This window comes from Eschscholzia californica, unplaced genomic scaffold, assembly GCF_041429995.1.
Source record: "Eschscholzia californica isolate CP2 unplaced genomic scaffold, dmEscCali1.0.p SCAF_5, whole genome shotgun sequence".
NCBI classification, from domain to species: Eukaryota; Viridiplantae; Streptophyta; class Magnoliopsida; order Ranunculales; family Papaveraceae; genus Eschscholzia; species Eschscholzia californica.
Genome location: NW_028238472.1, coordinates 49468943 through 49487288, shown reverse-complemented (window position 1 = coordinate 49487288; position 18346 = coordinate 49468943). Strand labels below are relative to the sequence as shown.

The following is an 18346-nucleotide window of genomic DNA, read 5'->3' as shown; positions in this document are numbered from 1 at the left end:
AATAAATGAAGAGTCTAACCCTTTTGTGCACATAACAAAATGAACCCTAATTTAAAGGGTAGGTAACAAAGAGTCTCAAGGCTTTCGTGAGAACGTAAGAGAATAATCAGAGCGTCCCAACTCTAAACACCATATGATGAAGAGGAAGAGCTATAGATAAAGCCCGAAAGTTGAGCTTGAGTATGAAGAGATAAAAGCTAGTAAAAGAGATTATTTAAACAAAGAGTCGCCTAGCGAATCCACTTAATTAACCGAGTCAATTGGAGGTGGCCCACTGGATCTCCTCGACTGGGCTACATCTCTAATTTCGATTTCATAATCAATTAACAAATGAAATTGATATAGTTTTATATTAGGGGTGGTCGCCCGCATGATAAATTTTTTCCCTATAAGTATATGTATATATTTGCACTTGCCACAATTAGAACACATCACCTAGCTAGCTAGGAGCAAATAATCAAATTCCCCTCTCTTATCACTATCATCCAGTACTTGATGATGACAAACATATTGTGGACTATTGGTGTATGTTTTTTAGGTTTGGTTGTGGTAGGATTTACAAAGTATTGGTACAAATGGAGGAATCCTAAATCCAATGGAAAGCTCCCTCCAGGGTCCATGGGCTTACCTCTCATTGGAGAGAGCTTTCACCTTTTTATCCCAAGCAGATCTTTTGACTTGAGAGGCTTCATTGATAAGAGACTCTGCAGGTACTACAATTTGATTCATTTTCTTTAAGATCTCATATAATGGCAAAATAATTAGAATCATTTTCTCATAAAGATCGAATCGGTTAGTTACGGATTTTCAAAGTGAGTATCTAACGAATGCACCAAAAGTGGTCGATGTTAATTTTAATTTTAACACTTTTTGTTTTCCATGTGGGAATCTAAAAGTATAATTATTTTTTTCCAAAATCAACTCTGAAATAAACCAACATTTAACAAGCAATAGAAAAATGTTTCGAGGAGAGGAAAAAATTAATTTTTATATCATTTTAATTTAAACAGATATGGAAAACTATTTAAGACAAGTTTAGCGGGTCGACCTATGGTTATATCATCAGATCCAGATTTCAACAAATATATATTTCAACAAGAGAGGAAGTTGGTGGAGTTATGGTACATGGACTCTTTTTCTGCAATGTTTGGGGGAACTCTAAATAAAGCATCAACTAATCCTTACATTCACAAGTATATTAGGAACTTGATTTTGAGCAACCTGTTGTTCTCTGGTTATTAATCGATAAGTCGATTTCTCTCTGTCTTGGCTTGATTCGGACAGAGTTTCCTTTCTCTAACTTTATAGAGAGATAAACTATTAAAGAATAAAGATAAGTCAATATTCCTTCTTTCGGGCTAACCGAGATAGGTGTTTAATGTAGTCGAGGCAAGAATAAATTCTCTTTCCTTAAGACATTTTACACCCCCGTAACAGTACCAAACGTTAGGGTGAATGCCTTCGGGATACAACGACTAACCTTTCAGAATTTTAAGATGGTACTTCTATATTCTGAAAGCGGGCGAACCTTTGTCAGTATTATGAGCTCTTTGACTGATGCGGATGATCTTCTAGATGCTTTGGAAATTCAGATTTCACTCGAGACTTCTTTCTTCCTTTTCCAGATATTCTAGTCTATCCAGAACCTCTAGAAAATACTTCTTTAATTAGATATTCTAGGCTAACCAGAACCTCTAATTGTTAGAAGGGAAGAGAAGAAGAGAATGAATTGAATTGATGTTCTAGACGACCTATGAAGAACTTCTTTCTTCCTTTTCTAGATATTCTAGTCTATCCAGAACCTCTAGAAAATACTTCTTTAATTAGATATTCTAGGCTAACCAGAACCTCTAATTGTTAGAAGGGAAGAGAAGAAGAGAAGAGAATGAATTGATTAAAAATGAAGTGAGTTTGGGTGGTATTTATAGGAATTGAATAGGTATAAGCTTTTGGGACACATCTCTAGAGTTTTGGGGACAAAACTCTTGGTTTTTAGGGACACAACTCTTTGAGGAGAGTTAGTTATATAACTGGGAATTTCGGGTGGGTTTTAGACCGTTGGATCTGCCTTCACAACTCGGGTGAAACAGCAGCCTTTAGATGATCGTGATCTGTCCCGAAACTGTCCCACAGTTGATCAAACGACCGTTAGATCGTAGCCCGGAGCGTGCCCGAACGCGGAAGGAACGCCTGACGTCAGATCGCGTGAAATCCCGCGCGATGAACGCTGACCGTCCAGATTGGCGCGCGTCCTCTTCGCGCAAATGCCCCTCAACTTGACTTGTCCTCTTTGACGCTTTAGTACCTATTTTAACCGATCTTCGTTCAAACTTTAACCTTGAATTTCTCATTCATCCGGAATCGGATTTGAGTGATTCTTGGCTCTAAATTGAAGAGCTCGACGAGACGAACGCAATGGCGCATTCCGTTTCTGAGTTTGACGAGTCGGGTCGAGCCAAAATGCTCTGATTCCAACAATCCCCCACATGAATGAAAATTTGAGGTTTTATGCTATGATATATGCAGACATACTATACTGACAGACTGACACTGACAGAGCTCATAAGCGGAACTTCGCTGCATCGGAAGAAGGTAGTCTTTCGACTTTGAACCTTTCCTAGTGAATAACTACAAGGTCTACAAGGACGGCAGTGAACTTTACGTCTTGAACTGAGTCCTGGAAATTGTAAACCTGAATAGCTATCACACAGCTAATCCCTTACCGACTTAGGTTCTCGGTTGTGTTCATTTCGGCCCTGAACATTCCCGATTTCGTGTGTGCTTTAGAGAAGTCGGCCTAGACGACCTTCCCATAGAACCGGCATCAATTCACACACATATAGGTTATCCGTAATAAGGTATCCTGCTATACCTCACGTTAGAATCAAGTTCTAAGTTTTCGGATTCATTAAAAGCTTAATGCTTAGCCTCTCAATGCAGGCAACACTGTTATCATCCTAGGAATGGGTAAGAGATAGAAATCTCTTACAGTGTTACTGTCGAGTCAGGATATAGCTTCAGTTGCCCTTTGAACCTAGATCGTGGGATCTCCAGTCATCTAGGTAGGGTTTCACCATGCCTTTACTCATTTACTTTAGGCGTTTTTGCCACATTCCCCTTGATGATGCAATTTCAACTCTCTTGTTCACCCTTGTTCTTTACGGATCCGCCAGGTAACGTAGGATTGAGCATAATTAATTTATGCATTCCTTGAGAGCAATTGCTTTACGGTGCTAGTCTATTTATTTTGAATTCTCTAGACTTACCGTATTAGTGCCTACGCAACAACTACTTAGGTTTATTGTGTGCACTGGCTTCAATCACAAACAAATATCCTCCAGGAAGTTCACCTACTTCCTTTGCTTTCTCCAAAACAATGTATCCATCAAGGCCTTTAGGATTACATTATTGATCCAGCTATGCACGTCTGCCTCTGAGGATTTTGTGATATCGTAGCCCTTAGTGGTTTGTCATATCCACTGTTTTGTATCTGAGATTCGAGTGTTGTCCACATATCTTCGTTTTCTTTTATGATATGTACAACCAATTAATACGAGTCTGCTCAGATACCTAAGAACTATTTGTTACTATGATAACTCTTTCTTGAATTTGTTCAAATTCAAGTATTTATGCTTATCGTGGTTTTTGAGTGGTTATTCTACCATTCTCTGTCTAACCTTGCACTTTAGATTATCAATCATGAGTAATGATTCAATCTGGAAAAACATCGAATCATATCTTCTTAAACACTTTCTTATTCCTAACTAGTATTGTCTGTTCTTTTGAACAGATGATTCACGGTTGAATCTCGTTACTTAGTTTAGGATTAGGAAGAGAAGTTCTTTCCATTTGTGTTTTTCCCAGATTTGTTGAGTGAATTTGGACATTCACGTCATCACTTATATTCACACACTTGATTTCCGACTCTTGTCACAACTTAGTGAATATAACTATAGTTCTTAACTCAATTAAACCTTATTGACCAACATTCTTATTGGTTAAATCTGGTTTCCGAGGTACTCTATAATTTCCCTCTTTTCACGTCCGTATGATGTTGTATCGTCAGGAGAATATAGAGACTTTTATGCCATTTATAATTGGCATTTTGGTTCCTTTTGGTTCCCCCCACATTTCAAGAGTATTTTCTCTTATTCGTCAATTTGGGTGGAATTTTATAGTATTCCATATAGGGTACTGTTCAGATATGTAACAATATCTGCCCCCACAGTTCTAGGGTAACCATTGGATTCTCCTCTTTAACAAAACTATTTTCGTACACAATTTCTTTAGTGTAGTGTCTTTAGTTTTGTTCTATAACATGATGATTTATGATCATTAAAACCTTGAGATATAATACAAGGCGAGTTTCTCGTTTAACTCTTTCTTAAGTTATATGTCTTAATCATATATACTCGTTTGATAGACTATGATCATCAAAGTTATCATTCATTATTGTCCTTTATCGTCTCTAGATTTCGTTCATACTCTTGAATTGAAAATCTTACCAAGACCCTTGAATTTACTATTTGAGTCACGTCTAGACCGAATGATGTAATATTCAACTTTACGTCTTATCAACCTTAATTCTCTTGTCTATCCAAGAAGATTAGGTTGCCATGAGGATTTATAAGGACTATTCTGTAATGATACAAAACTAGGGACCTCCTTACAAAGACTTTAAGGATTTATTTATAATAACTCCTGATCTTGAGATCTTTCAGCCAAGGTCCTTCCCTTTAACATATCTGAGGATTCCTTGTAATTCTTAGACAGACCTAAGGACCTTCTAGAGAAATATTTACCGCCTGAATATGTTATACGAAATAACTTACTTTCTCGAAAACAAGTTTAATTTCAGAATTTTGCATTCTTCGTCAACTTTGTATTCGAGAGTGTTTCACGGAATTTTTCATTATCTCAGACCGATGATTTCTTTCGAACAGTTTATCGTCTCGTAGCTATTTGTATAACGAGAACATTCTGTCATCGACCTTGTCTAACCGTTTAGGTTTTGACATTTGTCTTGACATACTTTTCCGCTAACTTATGCGGTTGTCATCTTCGATTTGTCATCGAATTGAATCTTTAGGATCATGTATTCATCATTGATCGCTCTCTGTATTCTTGATATACGGTTTCACACCCAGTATTTATGTCGATACTTGGTGGTCAAGATGTCGCTTAGTTTTTCGATGTCTCTGTTATCGAGAAGATATTTTAAGAGTCATCAACTAAGTCAACATTTGTGGTCACCATGGGTTGAACCTTATTTCTGTTCTTGGCTAGTAGTAGAATTTTAGTGAAATACTTCACAAAATTCATCGAGATTAGATTGATCATCGATTTTTAATCTCCACTGATCGAGTTTTATCCCTTCTAATGTTCTGTGCTTTCATTATACCAAAAGAGTCGCCGTTTGATGAACTATGCCATTCTTGGCGTATATCTTGGCGAACGGAGATTCATACTCTCCATCTCAGTCGTTTCTCAAATCCTCAATCTTTTTATAAAGTTGAGTTTCTACTTTGATTTTATAAAGCTCGAACTTTTCGATTTCTTACACTTTAGTAAGTAATATAACAGAAACAAGTGGAGTCATCGATAAAGGTAATGAATTACCTTTTTCCACCTCATGTTTGAACCGTTTTTAGGTTACAGAGTTCATTGTGAATTCAGTCTAAAGACTTGAACAACGTTTTAGTCATTTTTGACTATATACATGTTTGACATGTACGTCTTTGAGTAAATTTCGAGTTTCGGAATTTAACTCCAAGCTCATTAATTTCTTTAATGACTTATTATTCACATGTCCTAATCTTTCGTGACAAATATTGGAAGACTCAACAATATACGCATAATTATTAATTTTATTAATAATAGGTGCCTTCGGCATTACATGGGTAACATTTAATTGAAATAACCCCCCACATAAGTGGCCCTTTCCAATATACATCGTTTTCTTAAATATGATAACGATATCTGACAGAAAGATTAGTCTGAACCCGTTCTCACTTAAAAGGGAACCAGAAATCAAGTTCTTTTGATTGTCTGGAGCATGGAGTACGTCGGCCAAAGTCACCTCTATTTCGGAAGTGAATTTTAAGACGATCTTTCCCCTTCCTTTGACTTGGGTGATCGAGCCGTTTTCCTTGAATAAGATCTCTCCTTCGGCTACCTCTGTATAGGAAGAGAATAGGCTTTTGTCACTACAAACGTGATGATTTGTCTTAGAATCGACCCACCATCTCTGGTTGTTAACCAGGTTATCTTCATGTGCCTCTGCACAGAGGTTCATTTTATGAAGTAGATCAAACGCCTTTTCGAACTCAGTAATCATTAGACGGTGATTCCGATTTTCGGTGTCTTTTGCTAATAAAGCTTGGTTATCGGCTTTTGCCCTTTGACTGTCATATGTGGAGTGACAATCTTTGGCTAGGTGGCCTCGCTTTCTACATTTGTAGCATTCGACAGGCCTTTGCCTTTTCCTCGACTTGCCTCGCTTCTGCTTCAGAGCGAAGTCAGTTCCCTTGAACATCTCTGGGTTTTCCACGTATGTGGTGTTAGGCTGAAGAACCCGTAGGGTGGTTCTTGTTCGTGCCATTTCCTTTTCTGAAATACACAGAAAGTAAGCCAAATTAATATCTTATAACCAGAGAAATAATCGCTATGTAAAATGTCTTAAGATTGTTGTTCTCTGGTTATTAATCGATAAGTCGATTTCTCTCTGTCTTGGCTTGATTCGGACAGAGTTTCCTTTCTCTAACTTTATAGAGAGATAAACTATTAAAGAATAAAGATAAGTCAATATTCCTTCTTTCGGGCTAACCGAGATAGGTGTTTAATGTAGTCGAGGCAAGAATAAATTCTCTTTCCTTAAGACATTTTACACCCCCGTAACAGTACCAAACGTTAGGGTGAATGCCTTCGGGATACAACGACTAACCTTTCAGAATTTTAAGATGGTACTTCTATATTCTGAAAGCGGGCGAACCTTTGTCAGTATTATGAGCTCTTTGACTGATGCGGATGATCTTCTAGATGCTTTGGAAATTCAGATTTCACTCGAGACTTCTTTCTTCCTTTTCCAGATATTCTAGTCTATCCAGAACCTCTAGAAAATACTTCTTTAATTAGATATTCTAGGCTAACCAGAACCTCTAATTGTTAGAAGGGAAGAGAAGAAGAGAATGAATTGAATTGATGTTCTAGACGACCTATGAAGAACTTCTTTCTTCCTTTTCTAGATATTCTAGTCTATCCAGAACCTCTAGAAAATACTTCTTTAATTAGATATTCTAGGCTAACCAGAACCTCTAATTGTTAGAAGGGAAGAGAAGAAGAGAAGAGAATGAATTGATTAAAAATGAAGTGAGTTTGGGTGGTATTTATAGGAATTGAATAGGTATAAGCTTTTGGGACACATCTCTAGAGTTTTGGGGACAAAACTCTTGGTTTTTAGGGACACAACTCTTTGAGGAGAGTTAGTTATATAACTGGGAATTTCGGGTGGGTTTTAGACCGTTGGATCTGCCTTCACAACTCGGGTGAAACAGCAGCCTTTAGATGATCGTGATCTGTCCCGAAACTGTCCCACAGTTGATCAAACGACCGTTAGATCGTAGCCCGGAGCGTGCCCGAACGCGGAAGGAACGCCTGACGTCAGATCGCGTGAAATCCCGCGCGATGAACGCTGACCGTCCAGATTGGCGCGCGTCCTCTTCGCGCAAATGCCCCTCAACTTGACTTGTCCTCTTTGACGCTTTAGTACCTATTTTAACCGATCTTCGTTCAAACTTTAACCTTGAATTTCTCATTCATCCGGAATCGGATTTGAGTGATTCTTGGCTCTAAATTGAAGAGCTCGACGAGACGAACGCAATGGCGCATTCCGTTTCTGAGTTTGACGAGTCGGGTCGAGCCAAAATGCTCTGATTCCAACACAACCTTGGGACAGAAACTTTGAAAGTCAAACTTCTCACTAAAATTGAAGAAATGGCAAACAAAACTTTACTCTCTTGGTCCACTCAACCTTCTATTGATCTTCAATCATCCATTGCAAGTGTAAGTAAAACTTATCTAGACCTATCTCTCTATACATCTGTCTTTAACGACACTTAGGACTATTGAACTTAGAATTAGAAGGCCCACACTTACGGGTGATGGCTTTAAAACTTTCCATATTTTTTCCATTTCAACCTTTTCTTTCATTTTCACAAGGAGGGGGAGAGGAGTCATATCGGGCGTTACGTCAATGGGTCCATCCTGGGTTGTACGAACCAGATCTAGTTCGCCCATATGTAGCATCTCTCCCCCTTCTCTCTCATTTTCTTTCCTTTTTAGGCTCTCACTTTGGATATAATACCCCTCTCCCATGACTCCCATCTGTTATAGGCCACGAGTTTAAAGGTACTTCTAGTCGGGTAGTATTTTCTTTTTCACTAAGTTGGATTTTAAATTTGAATGGATATTTAAGTTGACTCGGATTTGTCAAATCCAAAATGTTTTTTTATTGTCTTAATGGAATAAATGTATGCCTGATTGGGGTGATTATTGGGTTCATTCGGGGCGGAACCAGAAAATAGTGTTAGGGAGGGCAAAGATGAAATCTAATAGATCAGACCATACATAAAAATTTTGTGGGAGTCAAAATTATTGTTATAAAGTCAAAATAAGAGTCTTTACTAACCTAATTCTAGAGAGGGCCATTGCCCTCCCCTGCCACCCCTAGTTCCGTTCATTTAATTCAGAAAACTAAAACTCAGACAATGACTCACTTTAGACAATATGAACCATTCTCACATACATATAACATATGCTTTAGTTTGAGTTTTTATATTTAAAAGTTGGGATTATCTTTTAACATGTACAGATGGTGTTCGAATTGTCAGCCAAAGAGTTGTTTGATTACGATTGCAGCAACTCCTCAAGAGACCTCAGCGAAATGTTTGCTACCTTCTTTCAAGGTCTTATGGCCTTCCCATTGTACATTCCGGGTACTACTTTCTATCGGTGCATGAAGGTAACGAGAATTATAGATAGTATTAGGGAGTTATTAAGAGCATCTCCAATGCAAGACTCAATCTTAAAATCTTAAGTGCCACTTAGGACTTTAGAGTTTCTTTTGAGAAAAAACATCTCCAATGCAAAACTCTATTGAGATCTTAAGATGATGTGGAAGTATTTAGTTTTAGATGTCTCAACTAGAAACTCTATTTTTGAGATTTCTTTTGAGTATCTTAAGTATCCTAGTCACCAAATTTAATTTTAGAACCAATAGGAAGCCTTTATTTCTCAATTACTTTTTCCTATTAAATGTATGTGTGACTTGTGTATATATTAGAGTTTCTTAGAGTGTTGGCATTGGAGAAAGACTTCAATTAGAGACACTCAAGTTAGCAACATAGGAAAGAAAATCTCAATTGAGACTCGACACATAAGCCAACTAGAATTTTTTTGGAACTTTGCATTGGAGATGCTATAAGATCGGCCCTATCGTACCGTGAAAGTGAATTGGCCCCGCCTATTATATTAGTTAAAGTCTTTTCTCCTACTTGTATTCATGGGTGAGGGGATAAATTAATATACAGAACCAAAAGAATTGAATAATAGCACTTCTAAGAAAGTAACTATCTACTGTTTATCTCCCATATTGTTACAAATATTGTTTAAATTGATATGACCTATTTTCTTTAAGTAACGAAATAAATTAATATTATCAGAATCAAAAGAAAGCGGTAAATATGATGAGGGATATCCTTCACAAAAGACTTAATTTGTCTCCCGAGGAGCCTCGCCGGGGTGATTTCCTGGATCAGCTGATTGATGACATGAAAAATGAAGAATTCATGACAGAAAATTTCGCAGTTTATATAATGTTTGGGCTTCTTCTTGCTAGCTTTGTATCCATTGCTAAATCTCTCACAACAGCCATAAGACAATTAGTTCATCACCCTTTGGTGGCCAAGGAATTATCGGTAAGTTCAAAAGAACTCTAATGATCTTCATTTCGTGTTTCCTTTTTGAAATAATGTATGTTCTAATTGTTGCACATGAGTCTTCTTAGGGTTGTGCACCTCTTCTAAATCCAAAAGGTGGTTGCGTTCATAATTGGAGTTGCAGTTTACACTTTTGAACAATTTCATGTAATGAGAAATTCTATTCATCCCTCCATTTTGTCCCTCCCCCCAACCCTCCACCTGATGTGGAAACATATCACTTTAGCGTGAAACAAATGGAGAGAGAATGTAAGAGTATATCATCCAGTGATATGTTGTCACAGCCGGTGGAAGGCTGGGGGAGAGACTAAAATGGAGGGATGAATAGAATTTTTGTGTCATGTAATATATAGGTGTAAAAGTGTATCATTACAAAAAGTTTTTTTTTGTTGAACTTTCTTTTTTATTTCTTGACGATATATTTTTTGTTATAATTGTTTTGTGCATGGACTATGCCATCAATTTTTCATTTTCTTAGCATTTGTTTCACGTTTCCTCCTATCAAAGAAATATTACTGAAGACTTTTTTATTTTGTTTACATAAACTCCAAAAATTGATTTTACGTTACTTACCGAACTCCCAAATGGTGTATTTTAGAGTCATTGGAAATAAATTTCGTACTTTTCATATTTCAACTGCATAAAAGTTTTTCTTCGAATAACTCTTTGTGTTATTAGCAAGAGCACGAGGCGATTCTTAACAGTAGAGAAAATGTGGGTTCTCCAATTACATGGGTAGAATACAAGTCTATGACTTTTACATCTCAGGTAATATCATAAACACTTTTAGAGTTCTTGAAAATACTCTGTATTTTACTCACAAGGAATTGTCATTTACAAAATGCAGGTTATCAACGAAACACTTAGGATGTCCAATATCGCACCGGGGGTATTAAGAATGGTCATCAAAGATATTCATATAAATGGTATGTCAAGTAAAAATAATTTAGAATGGTTTGAACTTCAAAGTATCCTTCTCTATGTGCATATTGGTTATAGGTTGAGAAAATTAGCTAAATTTTTTTATCGAAACATATTCGAAAACACAAATGGGCCGGTAAATCCTACCCTATACTTTGTGGAGAAACATACTTAAGTGTAGTCAATGAAAGGTGGTGAGAGGTATAGAATACTGCACAGAATTTTGAAAAAAATATATCATTTTGGTTTCTTTAAAATCATAAAACATAAGTTTAGATAATAAACTCATGAGATTGGTGATAGAGGCTAGAGTGCGACTATGTCCTTAAGATATTACATCCCCCGAAAGTGCTCAAGGTTCTCTAGATATGTTTTACCAAGACACAACATAACATTAAGTTTGGTCATCTAACTCAAAATCTTTTGACAATGAGCGGATAGGACTCTAACACGTGATTTTTTTGTTTCGTGTGACTTTTAAACCTACCACATGCTAACCTAGCTTACATTCCATGTTATGTTTGAGGTCATCCAACTCAAATCAATTGTCAATGAATAGAGAAGATCTAGACATTATATTCTTTGTTGCTAGATCATCCTTCTCCCATGTGGGACTATTCTCCAATATAAGATTTCGCACTTCAATTTTATATGTTTTCAGTGAACTTAGGGTAAGTTACTATGCTTGAACTCATTAACCAAATCTGTATAAATTATAAAACACAATGAGGGATTTATATATAGTCCATGGGGATCCATATGAATCACCATGGTCTGGTGTGATGGCAGGATATGTAATTCCAGAGGGGTGGACAATTTTGCTTCTTACTAAAGCACTCCATATGAATCCTGATAAGTTTGAAGATCCTACTTCCTTCAATCCATGGAGATGGAATGTAAGTACATATATGTGTATATATATATACATGGTGATTTTTTTTTTCTTTTAATATTTGATGAATCGAACAATTTCGAATATATAGGAGCCCGGATCAATTAGTTCGTGTAAAGATTTCATGCCATTCGGCGGAGGGTTGAGGAGTTGTGTAGGAGCTGAGTTCAGCAAGTCATTGTTGTCTACATTTCTCCATGTCTTGTTCACTAAATTCAGGTAATTTTCATTCTATCCATCCTCTAGACAATTTTTATCTTTCACATAAATTTGATTCAAAATTGGGAAAACAAATGGACTGCAAGTTTGTATGTCTTTCTGAACTAAGGTTGCAGTACTATTCCCTGTTGGCATATAGTCATTTTTGGGTTTGTGCAACATTTTTTTTATCTAAGCCTCTTGTCCCTCAAACAACATCAACTTATATGACAATATCCAATAATATGCTATAAGTAGGTTGTCACTTACAGCATCCGGTATGAAATTTTTTCCATGAGAATGGAAGGTCTACTGTTAGTGCTTAGTCCCCAAAATCACTAACTAGAGTGTCTACTGTCTAGAGCTTTGTACAAGGAAGAAGAACGTCCGACAAAATCTGTAAGTATGAACTACAGTTTAGCTTGTCTTTAAGTTTTGATGCAGCAGAAAATACGATAAAAAACTAAGAACGTCGGCTAAAGTTCTGCATTAATAAATCCTTTCAACATCGACAAAAAGTTAGAAACACGGTTGAATAAATGAACTGCATTGAATTAATTGATTTCTCAAAAGTTGTAGAGTAACCTCTTTATATAGTATAAGAGGTTTCCCAAACCCAAACAACTTGTAAATAAAAAAGATACTTAAATATAAAACATATAAAAGTTCATCAAAATAGAAAATGAAAAATGGTCACAAAATTCATTCCATGTCGCGAAATAGATAATTAGTCTTGACTCAACAAAAAAATAGACGAATTACTCCAAGTTTTTTGAACTAATCTTAATTTGATGGCAACTGCTTCCACCGAGACTTGATCCCACGACCTCATGGATTTCAAAGGAGTGTCCAACGGTTACACCAAAGGGTGGTGGATCCATCCGCTGTTAAATCTCGTGAATTTCCGTGAATTCCACTAGTGCACTATGATCCCAACAAATGACTAGAAAATAAATTTGTATTGCGCGTGTTTTATCCCAACAAATGAAACAATGTTTGAACAAGATATTTTCCGACTTTTTATTTTGAATTATTTCTTTTTCGGCCCCCTATTTTGTGACCAGCTTCTTTCTTAGACTCTTATTTTTTATAAATTCAAATTTGACCCCTTATTTTTCAAGTAAATGTCATAACTACCCTTCCTAATTTCAAAATAAAATATTAAAAAAAGAGATATTTCCACCTCACCTCTCTCTCTCTCTCCACCTCACCTCTCTCTTCTCCGACGAAGGTCGCCGGTCGGAAAAATTTTCTGTCGGCGACCTTCAAACATAAAAAAAGAAAAAAACTCTCTTATCTCTCTAAATACTCTGTCGAAGGGTTTCCCTTCGCTGAAGGTCTGGTTCAACAGATTTAAAGGTTTGTTCCGAACAGACCTTCAGATCTATTCAGAACAGATCCTTGAAGGTTTGTTCCGAACAGACCTTCAGATCTATTCGGAACAGATCCTTGAAGGTATGTTCCGAGCAGACCTTCAAGGGTCTGTTTCGAGCAGACCTTCGAAGGTCTACTCAGAACAGACCTCCGGCGAAGGGAAACTCCTTCGCTGGAGTATTTAGAGAGAGAGATAATAGTTTTTTTTAATGTCTGAAAGTCGTCGGGCGAATTTTTTTTTTCAAACGGCGACCTTCGCCGGAGAAGAGAGAGGTGAGGTGGAAATATCTCTTTTTTAATGTTTTATTTTGAAATTACAAAGGGTAATTATGACATTTACTTGAAAATAGAGTGTCAAATTTGAATTTAAGAAAAGTAAGGGATCAAATTTGAATTTATGAAAAATAAGAGGCCAAGAAAGAAGCTGGTCACAAAGTAGGAGCCAAAAAGGAAATAGCTCTTTTATTTTTTTGCTTAAGTCGGATCTTTTAGAGCATTTTTAGTGGGACACTCTAAGAAAATTCTTAAATTCCTATTTTCCATGAAGATACTCTTTCATAAGCAGCAATATATAGACACTCTAAATATTTTTTATCTCCAATGGAGATATCTAAAATACTTCTACTTAGTACACATGTCACTCTTAAATCTAATAGTTGAAAAGTAGTTAAAAAACAAGATTTTCTATTTCAGAGTGGTCTGTGGAGAGTCTCATGAAGACACTCTAACTTCTCCGTAATAAATGCTCCATAGAGTGTCTAGTAGAGTGTCCAATTGGAGAAGGTTGTTTTAGCAAAAACTCTTAATATCCTAAATGACAATCTAACTTTTAGAGATTGAGAACAGTGATAGAAAATATCCTATTTGGCAAAAATTGCTTTCAAATTACTACTTGTGAGTGCATAAGCTCTAGAGATGAGAACTTTTTTTTTTGCAAAGATATGAAAATTTACTCTGTAAAGTAATTTTAGGCTAGTTGGAAATAGCTTAAAATCCACTTTGATTAGACAAGTGAAAAAAAATCTCAAATTAAATCAGATAAGTTTAGGTTTTTAGAGAATCACTAAATCCTATGATCTTTTTGGTATTGGTTGTCAGTTTGAAAAGAATCAAGGAAGCAGAAGCACCTGAAACATCTTTTTTATCAATGGGAGGAGAATTTCATGTTGAAATCAGACAACAAAGTGCAACCAAGAATAATAACTAGAGATCAAGTCTTCTTGAGGTACTCTGAAAAAAGTATAATAAGAGAGCTTGCTTTGGTGTTGGTAGAAGCTTGGATTTAGGTTAAGATCTTATGAACAACCCATCTAGTTAACTAGGGGTATCTCTGTTTGTAAATTAGGGAACTAGAAAAGAACATTATTGTGTTTATCAGTGTATATTGTTATGCTTATGTTCTTGTTTTGTATAAGTAAGACATGGTAGAGCTTCATTTGATGATGAAGGGTGGTTCCGGTTGAAATAAAAGTTGTCTTTTATTAGTAAGGTAAATTAATCAGCGAAGAAATAAAAATTAATATATTTGTCAAAAAAGAAATATTATATTAGTCTTATGTGTCAAATCTTAATTGAGATTTTCAGTCTTATGTGACAAAAAAACGATCTTCTAATTTTTGTGTGTCTCCTATATAAACTCTAAAATTATTTTGTTTACTTGCGTGACATGATATTTTGTAAAGAAATATTCAGTTATCTAAAGAAGACTTGATTTTTATTGGTCTAAAGTTTAAAAATTATGAGTTAGACAATTTGCTAGACTCAAATTAATGAGATACAAATATTTAGTGCTCTCTTAAAATATTTCTATTCACCTACAACTACATATCTTAGAGAGATTCAAATCGAATTTTGCCTTGAGGAGGTTTTTAAGAAAAAAAATTGAAATCTTACGTGTCACTAAGAGTTTCTATGATCGAGTCTTACATTTGAGATGTTCTAAGAGCATCTCCAATCCAAGACTCAAGAAAAACTCTAAACATTTTAAGGGAGATTTTATAGGGCCCCTCATTTTTGTTAAAAGGGTCCCCTCCTTTAAAAGCACCCCCAAATCTCTCATTTTGGTTAGAAGGGCACCTCCAAAAAGGCACTCTCCCTTCTCTAGTTTGACCTAATGGTAAAGCTAACGTCGTTAGGTCAAAATTATTCAAACCAAGTAAAAGTCTCTTGACCGATCAAAAGCCTCACCCTCTTTCATCTTCCTCATAACTATGTTTCATCTTCTTCTTCTTCTTCTTCATCTTCTTCTTCTTCAGCTTATCTTCTCTCTCTCTCTCTGTAAAATCTATCACCTCTATCACTATCGCCATTTTCATCTTCATCTCTCCCTCCTTCTCCCTTGGTTTCTCTCTCGTTCTCTCTCCCTCTTTTCATCTTCATCCCTTCCTCTTTCGTGTTCCTCAAATCCTAGGTTTATTTTTTTAAAAGCTTGGTTATCACCAAAGTGGAAGAAGATGAAGGGTTCAGATATGTAGATTGCTAATGTGGGTGATATACACCCTTAAAGTGGGTTTTTTTTAACTATTGTATGAGGAGCCCTTTAATCAAACTAGTTAATGACTATTTACAAAGTCAATGAATTCATGGGGAGGCCTTTTAACAAAAATGGGAGGGTCCTATAAAACTTCCCAAATCGTATGTGTCAAGTGTGAAAAGTGGATCTCTAAATGGTCTCTTTCTTATTTGGTCATTTAGAGATACTTTATTGGAAAACATTCTCCAGTGCAACACTCAAGAGAAACTCGAAAAACCTATATTTTGGTATTAAATTAATTGACTCGCTTATGTGGCACTTAGAGATCCTCAATAGGACACTCTATATTTAGATTGTCCTCTTAAGGATCTCTAAAATAAATTTTGACACATCATTTTAAAGATTATTAGTAGATCTACAAATCCGAATCTACAAATCCAACTACCGAACCAGAAGTGTCAGCTCTTATGTCTTAAACCAGCCCAAGCTCTGCAGTTCCTCCAAGATACTGGAATATCCATTTCACAGCCTGTCAATGACCTCTCCCAGGTCTGCCCATGTTTCTCAGCCTTGGCGCTAAGTTTGGAAAGTATAATCTTAGCTATTAAAGAGGAAGCTATATTTCAAAAAAAAAAATATATGCTTCATAAAATTTTAAGAGATAATCTCACTTTTGAAGGTAAATTTGGGAGATGTAATCTCAACCCTTGGAGATAAATTTGGGAGGTGTAATCTTAGTAATTGAATAAAATAATTTTAAAAGGATACCCTCCTCTCTTATTAATTAGAGATTATGGACCAATAAAACTAAATGTACGCGGAACCATTAAAATCAAATTATCTACATAAGAGCAAGTTCAACCTGGAGCGGAGGTCCAACCCCAGCCGACCATTTCTTAAGGGTCGGCTGAACGCCCCAACAGACCGTTGGATGTGATCCAACGGCCAGATCTGCCTGTTGGATCACATCCAATGGTCCAAATTTTTTTTAAATATTATCATTTAATCTATTTAGTTTTTGTTTTTTCTTTTAAATCTAATAAAAAAAATTTATTTTCTAAAATATAATTAGTTTTTTTTTCAAATCTAATTAGTTTTTGTTTTTGTTTTTAAAAATTATTTCGAAAATAGTTCAAACATTTTTCGCACACCCACAAAAAATCCAAGTACGCGTTTCCCACATGCACAAATTTAAGGCCCCAAGAGAAGTTGAGGTTGGAGCTGAATTTTTTGGACTGAAGTGAGACTGAAAACTTTGGATGAAAAAGTAATTTTTAGGGCCTAAGAAGGCTGAGGTTGGATTGCTCTAATGGCCTCCAACTTAGCTAATACGTGCTCCACCATTAAAACCAATTTCTCCTCCCCCGTCTAAAGTGCCAATTTTTCTGGTCCCCTTTGGATGACTTCATGCAAAATCATTTATACTTCTTTTTCATACCTGGTCAACTTACTAGATAAGAACAAGTAACTTACTAGATGGGATAAATTGGCAGGGACGGTGCCAGGATTTCGTTTTAGGCAGGACTGACTCAAGTGAAGTTTTTGTATGAAATTTCAAGGCATTACTACTTTCAAAGAACGATGACTTTTTTTGTTTGATTACAATTGCTTCATTCTTTTCTTGCTTTACAACAAAATTTTTTATTTTCTGCCTCAGACATACCAAAAATTTGAGAAGCTAAGAAAAATTTTGAAGTTAGATTTATGACAAAAATACAATAATTGAGGACATCAATTCTTTTATCTTACCAAGTAGTTGAAACGAAATATGGTAAATATATCACGATAACTTCGCTAAGAAGAGGTAGGGGGAAGCCTATGGTAATGGTTGAAGTGGTAATAGAAAAAAAAGATGAAAAAAGAGGAAAGACGGAAAAGGAAAAAATGAAGAGAGGAAAAGTTGAGAGTGAAGAAAATTCAGAAAAAAGATAAAGATAGTTTTGCATAAATCTTGCGTATTAAATTTGTAATCAGAAATCATCAGTGCTTGAAAAGAAAAGGACATTTTTTATTCAATTATAATTGCTTCCTTCGTTTAATCATTTTATACGTATAATTTTTATGATAATTGTTTTTTCTACTAATAAACATGACTAAAATTTAAGAACCCATGAAATTTTATTGAAGTTAGATTCACGATAAAACATAAAAATAGGACATAAATTTTTTTTGTCTTACCAAGTAAATTAGACAAAATATAGCAAATAATAAGTTGTCGTGTACGAAGAGGAAAGTTTCTAACAAAGGAGACTTATTCCCTTCACTACAACAATTAAGAGAAAAGACACAAGCAGAGAAATACCAAGAAAACGATGAAATCTAGAAAAGGAACGATGAAGTGAAGAAAGATCAAAAAAATAAAAAAAATTGCGAATACCAAGAAAATCTAAGTATAAAAAAGATAAATGCTAAAAAATGAGGACAAAAATAAAATCTACACACAATTGAGTGCCAAAGTAGCGGGGTACGAGTTAAGGGGACAATTAGGATTTT

At 35.7% G+C, this 18346-nt stretch overlaps 1 protein-coding gene across 1 annotated transcript; it reads left to right on the top strand.

Annotated features, from left to right (window-relative positions):
* The first annotated feature begins 498 nt into the window (after positions 1-498).
* Positions 499-14864, top strand: LOC147540129 (beta-amyrin 16-alpha-hydroxylase CYP87D16-like). Its single transcript, XM_086643196.1, has 10 exons — positions 499-710; positions 1011-1234; positions 7955-8061; positions 8870-9019; positions 9720-9974; positions 10674-10763; positions 10843-10921; positions 11706-11812; positions 11900-12027; positions 14479-14864. The coding sequence occupies exons 1-10, from the start codon at positions 499-501 to the stop codon at positions 14585-14587; spliced, it is 1461 nt and encodes a 486-aa protein (XP_086499322.1). The 3' UTR covers positions 14588-14864.
* Positions 14865-18346: the final 3482 nt, after the last annotated feature.

What these genes read in the sequence shown, in the direction of transcription:
- LOC147540129 (XM_086643196.1), top strand. Translation starts at nt 499, where the DNA reads ATGACAAACATATTGTGGACTATTGGTGTATGTTTTTTAGGTTTGGTT. An exon ending in CTTTCTATCGGTGCATGAAG is followed by an intron (nt 9,020 to 9,719) that starts GTAACGAGAATT and finishes TAATATTATCAG; the next exon opens with AATCAAAAGAAAGCGGTAAA. An exon ending in CTATGACTTTTACATCTCAG is followed by an intron (nt 10,764 to 10,842) that starts GTAATATCATAA and finishes TACAAAATGCAG; the next exon opens with GTTATCAACGAAACACTTAG.